Source organism: Plecotus auritus, assembly GCF_963455305.1.
Source record: "Plecotus auritus genome assembly, chromosome: 7".
Lineage (NCBI taxonomy): Eukaryota > Metazoa > Chordata > Mammalia > Chiroptera > Vespertilionidae > Plecotus > Plecotus auritus.
In genome coordinates this window covers 30,512,611-30,524,055 of record NC_137774.1, presented here as the reverse complement: position 1 = coordinate 30,524,055, position 11,445 = coordinate 30,512,611, and the positions used below count along the sequence as shown (strand labels likewise).

Sequence of the window (11,445 nt, the reverse complement as noted above, 5' to 3'; positions counted from 1 at the left end):
AGAGAGGACAGCTCATGCAGAAGCCCACAGGCCCTTGATCCCTGCTGTCACATGTCCCAGAGGCTCAGCCTCCTCATCTGTATAAAGTCTCAGCCTCCGTGTACCAGGCTACACTGCCAGGACATTAATAACAAGCAACATGTGCTAGCACTTTACAGTGTATAAAGGGTTTGCATGTATCATTTCAAAACCCTCAGGAAACCCTCAGAACCAGTGCTTCTGTGCTTGGAAGGAAGAGATGAAGGGGGAGAAGGGCAAAGAAGGAATGGAAATAAATGGTCCCGGCAAAGTGCTGGGATTTTTAACAGATTCTAAAATGCCCTCACTCACTCTCCAATCCATCCTTCTTGCATTACCTTCTTGGATTGGTCAATCCAATGGGGATGTACTCTCTTGAAATAATAGTTGCTGGGAAATTGCCATTTTGTTAACCCACCATTCAAGGACACTTAGGGCAGGTACTCTTACCCCATTTTACAGATGAGGAAACCAAGGCGAATTTGACAGATTGAAAGAAAACCCTGTGAGGGGAATTGTGTCCTTGTTCAGTTACCATTTAATGCACCAGTGAACTTCTATCCACCCTAACCATTCCAGGGGTGTCAGCACCTCCCGGGGATTGCCTCACCTTCTGGCATGGGCCTGCAACTCCAAGGATGGCCGACAGATGGCGGAAAAGGTGCAGCCAGTAACAGGCACTGTGTCCTCCCCACTCCTCCCCAGGCCCTGGGGCATCTTCCTGCCTTTGCTTAGCAGGCCCTGGGTTCCACAGGGGAGGTTTGAAAGACATGGTCCCCAACTCCAAAATAGCATTTTAGTTTTGATGATCCTTAGAGTTGTTGTTGTTTTTTATTTTTTAAAAATATATTTTTATTGATTTCAGAGAGGGAGAAAGAGATAGAAACATGAATCATCAATCGGCTGCCTCCTGCATGCCCCACAATGGGATCAAGCCCACAACCCAGGCATGTGCCCTTGATCAGAATCGAACCTGGGACCCTTTCGTCTGCAGGCTGACACTCTATCCACTGAGCCAAACCAGCTAGGGCTGTTACTTTGTGAACAGTATGAGTAATGCTTCTCTTCCCTTCCTTGCAGACAGACAAGCTGAGTCTGAGCAGGCAGGGAAGCTGTGCTCACCCCTGCCCTACCCGCTCCACTTCCCCCACTGCCCTGGCCCAAAGTCTGCGCTTTAGGGCTGGAAGTTCCTCTCTGGAAGTGGAGATCCTCCAACTGGAAACCGACACCAGAGAGTCCTGAAAGACATGAATCAAGTGGCGCCCACACAGGCCCCTCCGCCCCATGATTTTTCTGGCCCAGTCTTCCTCTTCCCCATCGGGCAGGTGGCTGACCCAGGCAGAGACCGTCCCGGTGCTCCTGCCCAGCCTGCTGAAGTGTGGGCATTAGGAAAGGCGCAGGCTGGTTCCGACGTCGGCTCTACCACCTCTAGCTGGGTGGCCCGGGGCAAGGAACTCTGAGCCTCGGGTGCACCCCTGAAAACTAAGCCTAAAAATATCCTCTTCACAGCTGTGGCCTGAGGACTGAATGAGAGACTGTGCGTTCCCGTTGCTTTCTTCCTACCCCCTTCACTTCTGTTCAGACTATTCTCTCTTTCTCAGAATGAGTCTCTTGGCCTCTGGTCCCATCCCCTGACACTCAGCTCCTTCTCCACACTGCAGCCTGACGGGTCTCCTAAACCCGAATCTGTCAGCAACTCTTGTTTAAAACCTTCCAGTGGTTTCCTAGTGTATGAGGATGAAGTCCAATCTTCCTCTTTGCATTTAAAGCCGTTCATGAGCTGACTCCTATTATCTCTTATCACAATCACACAGTCTCAAACCTCAGAGGTCGAATTTCCAACTGACTTGCAGGCCATGACCCTTCACCCACCTGTGTCTTGGTTCAGGCTGCACTTTTGCCCGCAATGCCCTCTTACACCCTGGCTACACGGTGACCACCTGCCTGTCTTGGTCAACATGACCCTTGCAGGTAGAACGGACCTCTCCTGACTAGGGCCCACAGCCTGCTCCTGGGGGTTCATGGGTTAGTTACAGTTTGTAAACCTGCTAAAATTACTAGTTTTAGTGCACATGCACACACACATATGTGCGTTTTTCCAGGGATGGAGTCTCTAGCTTCCAACAGGAGATCTCAAAGGATCGACTCCGTGACCCAAAAGGTTATTAAGAAGTTATTTTGGCCCTGACTGGTTTGGCTCAGTGGATAAAGCGTTGGCCTGCGGACTGACGGGTCCCAGGTTCGATTCTGGTCAAGGGCATGTACCTTGGTTGCGGGCACATCCCCAGTGGGGAGTGTGCAGGAGGCAGCTGATTGATCTTTCTCTCTCATCGATGTTTCTAACTCTCTCTCCCTCTCCCTTCCTCTCTGTAAAAAATCAATAAAATGTATTTTTTTTAAAAAAAGTTATTTTGGCCCTAACTGGTTTGGCTCAGTGGATAGAGCGTCAGACTGTGGACTGAAGGGTCCCAGGTTCGATTCCAGTCAAGGGCATGTACCTTGGTTGCAGGCACATCCCCAGTGGGGAGTGTGCAGGAGGCAGCTGATCGATGTTTCTCTCTCATCGATGTTTCTAACTCTCTATCCCTCTCCCTTCCTCTCTGTAAGAAAATAAATAAATTAAAAAAAAAGAAGTTATTTTGCTTGACCTGGGTGTCGGTCATTGAGCTGGACACTTACTCTGTGTTCACTTTTCTGTTTGCGTATCACATGTCAATAAAAAGTTCAAGAAAGGTTAAGAAATAGCAGAGTGGGCCAGACTTCTCTCATAACACTCCACTTAGTTGCACATTATTGACAGCTCCTCCCCTCTTTTTCTTGACCATAAGCCCCTGAAGGGCAGGGACTGTGCTGTCTTTATATCCCCAGGCCCAGGGCAGGGCTCCCTCTCCCCAGTGGGCCGGTCAGTACTTACTACAGATCAAGGCCACACCCATCCGCAGCAGCTTGAATTGGCACTTCATGCCTGACCAGTTCTAGGAAAAGAGGAGAGCATTCCATTAGTTCCAGATTGGACCACTCCTCTGCAGAAGTATCTTGCTTAAGAAAACCTGACCCTTAAAAAAGTAACCTCCTCTCGGTTGGTGTGGCTCAGTGGCTGACCATAGACCTAGGAACCAGGCAGTCACGGTTCGATTCCCAGTCAGGACACATGCCCAGGTTTCCAGCTCCATCCCCACCTGGGGGCATGAAGGAGACAGCCGATCAACGATTCTCTCTCTTCATTGATGTTCCTATCCCCCTCTCCCTCTCCTTTCCTCTCTGAAATCAATAAAAATATATTTAAAGAGAAATAAATAAATAAGTCATCTCCATTAAGTCCTGAGTGAGGGGTTGTGGCTTAGTCACAGATCACACCAGCGTGGCTTTAAGATTTTAGACAATGGTAAGCTTATTACTGTCAGAAAGCTCTGGAGCCGCACTAGCAGGGCAAGAGAATCTAGACAGAGGGAAATGAGAGTCCCTGTCTCCTCCAGGCACACAGACACCACCTGAGAGTTGCATTAATTGCTGGGTCTGTGGTAGGCAGTTAGGCAGACATGAGCAGAGCGAGGACGGAAGACGGATGATGGGCCAGGTACAGAAGGTCACCAGGATGGAAAGTCCCAGGAGCCTAGCAATGGACATCAATTGCAGGGTGGGACCTTGCCCCCAGGATGACTTTTCCTCTCCTGGCATATCCATGGTCACAAGGTTTGGAACCACTGACCTTTCTTCCCTAGAGATAACATCTAGGCCTCAGTTGTATTTCAACTCCAGGCCCAGATAAGCAACAAAACCAGCGATGGCTGACTGAATGACGTCAGGACCGGCTGCACTGAATAATGACCCCCTGTCCTGGAGCTGGCCAATCAATCAGTGGAGACCACAACCCTGAAAGGTCACACCTGGAAAACTGCTGAACGTTCTATTAAGATATTTCCCTGGAACCTCCCCTAAAATCTCCACCCTTAAACTCTACATCTCCTTCCAAGTGTGATGTGCCTTTCCTTTCCCCCCGCCCCGCCCCTTCCCCAGACACAGGCACAGAACCATTAACTTCCTCACTCCCAAGCTCCAAGGGCCCTTTCTTTACTTCCATATCTCATTTCCTAAGCCCATTGCTTCTAGGAATTACTTTTCTACCTCTGTAATTTACCCAGTTCATGTTCTCTTACAGTTTGGGTCTTGGCTCTGAATTCTTGCCCAGCCAGAACCCAAGTACCGAGGTGGTTGAACCCAGGTTTGGTCTGACCCCACCGGTCACACAACTGGCGCCGCTCCTGCTGCCTACAACAAACATGTCCAGGGTTGCAAAGGGATGCAGGACAGCAAACTAAGCAGAGTCCAAACAGAACCATCAAGATGATGAGAGAACTCAAAATCCTGCAGATGAGGAATGACTGAGGAGAAGACTCAGGGGTTGAGTTCACAGTTGTCAAGGGTCAAGTGAGTCAACACAAGAAAAGGGCACATTCAGTGTAACCTGCAAGCAGAAGACTCAATGGATGAAAACTTCGCAGAGATTTTTTTTTTAGCAAGAGAAAATAACCAAATTTGATACCTACATATGTACGGGAACCCAGCAAACATGAGAGTCAGAGACCCCACATGCACGAGAGGTTTAAAGATAGGAAAGGAACATGGGTGTGTAAGATGTCTTAAGCCAGGATGAGGTCAGGTGGCTTGGGGGCTTCAAAGAATCATTGCAGGTGATAAACAGAAGTTTGTCCTGCCCTATAGATAGATCTAAAGAGGTTATCTCTGATGATCTCTTATTATGGGCAAGGCCCCTAATTCAAGTTCTTCTAGGTAGTTAAGGGAGGAACATAAGTTTCTCTTCAGCCTGCAGCTAAAGTTACCTTTAGCTCAAAGCAATCTGCACACCTCAGAGGCCCATCTTGGGGTGACTCATTCTGAACCCTCATAGTTCCCTCCTCTGAGACTTCCCTGGAAGTTTCACATTCCAGAAGTTGAGAAAGAGGAGAGAGTTCCATTAGTTCCAGATCAGACCACTCTTCTGCTATGTTCCGAGGACTGAATGAGAGACCAAGTGGTCCCTTTGCTCTCTTCCTACCCCAGGGTAGACTATTCTGTATCTCATTAAACCAGTCTCAGCCTGGAGGAGGTAGTTCCATTAAACCAGTGGTCGGCAAACCGCGGTTCGCGAGCCACATGCCGCTCTTTGGCCCCTTGAGTGTTCTGATGCCACTTCTTCAAAGTAGACTCACTCAGGCCGAAAACTGACTTCTGCACATGGGCCACGAAGTTTCAATTGCAGTGTATGTGCATGCCCGCACGTGGTATTTTGTGGAAGAGTCACACTCAAGGGGCCAAAGAGCCGCATGTGGCTCGCGAGCCGCGGTTTCCTGACCACTGCGTTAAACCATTGTGTCCCATTTCAGGAGGCGGTGATGCAGGTGGGCTCCCAAAGGTAGGCCTACAGTGCAAGCTATCAGGTATGTAATGAGAGGCATCTCTATGGAAGCAGAAGAAAAGCAAAGGTTAGTGATTGGAGCAGACTAGAACCTCAGTTTCTGAGTAAGGAAGGCAGGCAGTCAAGAAGACTTCTAGATGGAGTGAAGGCAGGCAGTGACAGTCTGATCGATTCACACCAAGATTTTTTTTTAGCTCAGGATAAGTTTCCATTTCTAATAAGCAGAGCTGCCCAAAGATGGATTGATCCATCTTGGGGGATGGTGAGTTTCCCATCATTGAGGGGTTCACACGGGGCTTCCCATCACTTGAAGGGGATGCTCTAGCATTAGGCATCGGGAAGAGGTGGGCCAGATGGCCTTCAAACAAATTCCTCTTTCCCGAGAATCTCCGAACACTCTGAACCTCTAAAGGCGACGAACAGAGTACAATTATCCACCTTACAAAAGGATTTTTCACTTTACAAAAGACTTCGCCACAGGGTTCTTTTGAGGGGCACTCCTGTGGTGCATTCAAAGCTCCACTCCATTGACCAAAGCGTGATGTGCAGACACCGAGAGGAGCCTGGGGTCTTCGGGAACACATCAGACCTAGGGAAGGAGGCAACTGGTACAGCCAGGGGCTTCTGTTCCCTCCCCACCCACTCTGCCTCCTTTGCTGCCTGGCCCAGGCCCAGCTGAGGGGCACGTCTCACACTCCTTTGACATTGGGGGACACGTGTTAAACTTCACAGAGGCACATACAATAGTGTCTATGGAAGCTTTGGGGGAGTAAGCGGGATGCAGGGAAGCTGCCAAAAAGAGGGAGAAATCCCTGGGCATTGGGCTTCTTGCCCATCACCCGCTTTCCCCCCATTATTCCTCACTGACCGGCAAGCCCTGCTCACAAAAGGCAACACACAGCCCCTCTTTAGATGGGGAAGTCTAACCTTCGCTCACTGACAAGTTCTATGCCAAGAAGCAGATGGCAGGACATTGTTCCCTCCGGGTGTCTGCCCACGGAGAAGCATCCCCAGGAGACAGGGAACAAAACGAATTGGTGCCCTCCACTGAGCTGGCAACGTTTGGAACTAGCTCAGTTAGCTGATGGTGGGCAACCCTCAGCTCCTCTCCAGGACGGGCGGGGCCTTGGGAGTCACCTGATGGACCATCTTCTCCTAAATGGCACACCCCTTGCCAAGCTGCCAACAAAATGGCCTGCGACAGGGAGCTCACCACCCCCTGGGCAGCCTGTGAGCTAATCACTGAAAAGTTCTTCCTGCGATTGTCCGGCCAGGCTTTGCCTCTGATAACCATCCACCCAGGGGTCTTAATTCTCCCTCAAAAGTGACACCCATGTTCATAGCAGTATTATTCACCACAGCCAAGTGTCCATCCACAGGTAAATGGAGAAAACAAAATGTGGTATGTCTATACAAGTGGAGCATTATTCAGCCTTAAAAAGGAAGAAAATTCTGATACATACTATAAACTGTAATGGATCATGAGCAGATTATGCTAAATGAAAGAAGCCAGTCACAAAAAGACAGATAATGTATGATTCTACTTATATGAGGCACCTAGAATAGTCAAATTCATAGAAACAGAAATAGAATGATGGTTGCCACAGGCTGGGAGGAGGGAGGAATGGGGAGTGTTTCATGGTTATAGAGTATCAGTTTTGCAAGATGAAAAGAGAGTTTTGTGGATGGATGGAGGTGATGGTTGCATAATGACGTGAATGTACTTAGCACCACTGAATGCACACTTAAAAATGGTTAAGATGGTACATTATAATTTATGTATATTTACCACAATTAAAAACAAAAGTGAGCCCAACTGGTGTGGCTCAATGGTTGAGCGTGGACCCATGAACCAGGAGGTCAAGGTTCCATTCCTGGAAGTCAGGGCACATGACCTGGTTATGGGCTCAATCCCCAGTAGAGGGCGTGCAAGAGGCAGCTGATCAATGATTCTCGCTCATCATTGATGTTTCTATATCTCTCCCTATCCCTTCCGCTCTGAAATCAATAAAAATGTTTTAAAAAACCACAAAATAAAAGTGATACAGAACACTTCTAGCATCCCTTTTCCTCATAAAACCCTCTGAATATCTTACCTGAACACAGTGTCTCTTTCACTGAGTTCCGAGTGATAACGTCAAGCAAAGTAAGTCTAGTATGAGCTGCTCTCTGGGTCCGCTCAGGTTCATGCCCCATCTCACCATCTGGGGTCTGTCTTAGGAAGCACCATTCATCTTTTGGGTCTGGGAAGACCATGGGGGGAGGGGTGGCTCAGAACTCCTTTTTTGCTAGCGTCCCTCATTTGTAAGTTTGCAAAAACAGTAACCATAGTGCCCATATCAATTACCAACCTCACTGGGTTGTTGTGAAGGTGAAATGAGTTGACACATATAAAGCACAAAAGACACGCCTGGCACATAGTACACACCACTGCCTGATGCTAGTACCTAGATCTGAGGCAAAGATGGTGAGTTTGCCCTGCACAATGGTATTAAAAATTCTGAACCTCAATGACCTTGAGTGGAGAGCCCGGGAGCCCCAGTTTCGGTACAGTGCTCCCCAGGCCAGCTTCATGTACAATACCTGCCTGGTCCCTGAAGGCTCTGGGGTTTGCCACGCTGATCCAGTCATACCCTCTGTCCTGCACTTTAACGAAGAAGAGACTGAGGGTCCAGGAGGGCTAGTTCAAGGTCACACACAGTGAATTAATGGTGAGATTGGAAGGATTCCCGGTCCAGTGCTCTGTCTGCCCACACTTCTGGGCCAGCGCCATGTTCAGTCTGTCCCTGCTGGCTGCCTCAGTTTCCCCCACAGCTGAGCAAATGTCATATAAATGACCAGTCTCCCAGCAGCTGAGGGCTTACACTAGAAAGCCACCCCTTCCACCAGCTGCCTCATTTCCCCAACCCATTACTCCCTCTAATAAAACGAGTGCAGTTAAACAACAGGAGAGAAGAAAAACCATCTCTCACACACACAGCCAGCACTGCTGCTGCGATAAATGTTGAAAAGCCTGCGGGCCCCTGGGGAATACAAACCTTTTAATTTCACTCTCTCCCAGAGCCCTGTAGGTGAGATGGTAACTCACCCAGGGCACCCAAGGCAGTCACCAGTACCCTAGGCGCCTTGCTCACCCACCCAGTTAAGAGCTTAGAGGCTGACACCCAGGCAGGGAGCTTCCATTCCATATCCCGGGTAGAAACCATTTCTTGTTAAATGACTTCAAGAAAATCCAACACAGGAGACGGGAAAGCATGACACAGATAAATTAGGGCGTGAGTATTTGTCCTACAATAGGAGTTTTACTTAATAAAGTGAACCTGACGACACAGAATTCGTTGGTGACATTTTGACAACCATCTTGCCTTGTGCTTTGACAGTATGATTCAATTCGTGAAAATTCAGACCTCCAACATCTAAGGAAAACATCTATCCTATGGAGCAAAGTGTGAGCAAATATCTGGCATATTCAAAAGTGGAAATCTGGCCGAGAGCCCTCAGCAAAAGGCAATTAATAAATTATTCAATTATGTGCATCTCCATGCTTCCAGTGTTTAAAATGAGGAGTCTCGATTGTGGCATCCAGATCTTTTGTTGAAACAGTTTCTGAGTTTAATCCGTGGGTGTAAACTGCAAGCTTTTTGAAACTCAATGTGTTTTTATGTAAAATAAGACAGGCTTTGATTTAAGGCGAAACCTCTCATTTAAACAGGTAGACCTGAGAACACAAGTGTCAAACATTTTTCTATTATGTATCTAGAGCCAAAGGGACACATTTTCCTTTGTGCAGATAGAGGCAGAATTTATACAGATAAAAGAATGGCCTTGATTGGTGTGGCTCAGTTGGTTGAGGGTCATCCTGTGCACCAGGAGGTCACTGGTTCGATTCCTGATCACGGCACATACCCAGGTTTCAGGTTCGGTATCCAGTTTGGGTGTATACTGGAAGCAGTCAATCATGTTTCTCTTTCACATCGCTGTTGTACACATATATATAAACACACACACATACAGGACCTTCCAGCTATGTGGTGACTTGCCAGTGGAAAGCATTTTCTCATCCATATTTTCATGACTTTCTCTACCTTGTGAGGAAGGGATTACAGGTAAGAAAAGGAAGGCCCTAGAAAGTTAAGGAACTCACTGCTATCACAACGGCAACGCTCATACTCAAATCCGGATTTTCTGTCCGTCAAGTCCACGCTTTTTCTCCTGTCTGTTCTGACGAGGTGTTTTACTGTGTGCGCGCACACACAGACCAACCTTCATTTTGCAATTAAAATCAATGGTATATTTATTCGGTCGAACCACAGGAAATTGCCGATGTTTAAGTGCTTCTGACCCACAGAAATGGCAACTTCATATAGTTGGACCCAACGCATCTCTGAAATGCTGGGCACTGAGCTCATTTGGGTACAGGTGGCCTCTGGACGAAAGGAAACCAACCTTTTTAAGTGAGAAAATGAGGTGTTTGTTTTTTTTTTTTCCACTGTCAAATAAGCACCACACAGCGTTCTAGGGAGAGGCCACTGCGTGTCATGCTCTGGGGACTGCGAAGCTCCCCGCTGGCCGGGCAGAGCAGTGTCCTTCTGGAAGGGCAATGGGCTCTGAGCCCCGGCTGCTCATCACGGCCACAGGCGCGGGCTCCTTGCCAGAGAGAAGCGTGAACTGGAACAAAACTGCTTTCACGCCTCCCTTCTCAACCTCGTGCCCTAGCCCTCTGGTCTCAGGGTGGTCTGCCCTCACCATGGGAACTCCCCGGGGCATCAGGGCTGTTTCCCAGGCCGTGGGGAAGGGGCAGGGGCCAGGCATCTTTATGAAATCCTGTCTGTTTCTTCTCTCCCGTGTTCTCTTAGTGGTGCTTGTTCATCCCCTTTCACACAGACATATCTTGGGGGGAAAGGGAGGGGGTGGTTAGCATTTCCTTCCCCTACAGAAGGAATTGGGGCAGGAGGAGGGGGGAGTGGAGGAGACGGGACTCAGAGGAAAAGCTGTGTCTGGGGAAAGTGGTGGCACTGATACAGCATGGCCCATTTAAGAGGGGCACGCGACGCGGCACCGTGCTCCAGGTTCTTAGCAGGCCAAGCCGTGTGTGTGTGTGTGCATGCGTGTGCATGTGAGTAAACACACGTGCACACACACACACTCACACAGGCTTTCCCAAGCCTCCTGTAGTTCTCCAAGTGCTCACTTGCAGTTGCCAAAATTCAGGCAAGTAGCAAGTAGAGTCGGTGTCGGTCTGTGTGTCTCTCTTCCCCTCTCTCTTCTTTTCTCTCCTTTCTCCCTTTCCTACTCTCTCTCAATATGCAAAGGGGACTTTGGTGAAAAGTACAGGGATGGTGCTGAGGAGTGGGGCAGGTGAGAGTGGCAATGACAAAGATGAAATGGGAGAATTGGGGAACTCCAAAAACGATTGTAACTGAGTATTCATACCTGTCATGTGGTGGAGATGGAGCTGGAGGAGGGGGGCAAGGGCAGGAGGACCCCAAAGAGAAGCTATGCCTTTTCTGGACACCGTTCGGTCATTCATTCATTCATTCATTCATTCATTCATTCATTCCTCACTCAGCAAAATTAGTAGCATTATCTACCATGTGTCCAGCTCTGCCCCAGGCACTGGGGATACAGATGCGTAAGATCTGGGACCTGCCTGGAGGCTCCCAGGCCAGCAGGGGCATTAGCCAGGCTGGGCCAAGCACTGTCAGTGACGCCTCCTTCAGCCTCCAAACTTCAGATTCCTTCCAAAACAAGGGCGCAGTCTTCCTTGACCTCTGCTGAAACTATCAGATGAATTCTTATTTCTACCCTGGTGTCTTTTGTGAGGATCAGGGAATTAGGTTAACACTTATAATGAGCGGTTATTTTCACTTTATCCATTTACTTTTATGTTTTTAAAATATATTTTTATTGATTTCAGAGAGGAAGGGCGAGGGAGAGAGAGCTAGAAACATCAATGATGAGAGGGAATCACTGACTGGCTGCCTCCTGTATGCCCCCCACTGGGGATTGAG

At 48.6% G+C, this 11,445-nt stretch overlaps 1 protein-coding gene across 5 annotated transcripts in view; it reads right to left on the bottom strand.

Annotated features, from left to right (window-relative positions):
- Window positions 1-11,445, bottom strand: part of RHBDL3 (rhomboid like 3) — a 51,160-nt gene that overhangs the window by 4,890 nt on the left and 34,825 nt on the right. For all 5 annotated transcript variants that reach the window (XM_080679079.1, XM_080679077.1, XM_080679080.1 and 2 more), the window contains one exon: window positions 2,933-2,993. In XM_080679079.1, coding sequence (XP_080535205.1) covers window positions 2,933-2,993 — 61 coding nt within the window. The remainder of the gene's footprint in view (window positions 1-2,932; window positions 2,994-11,445) is intronic.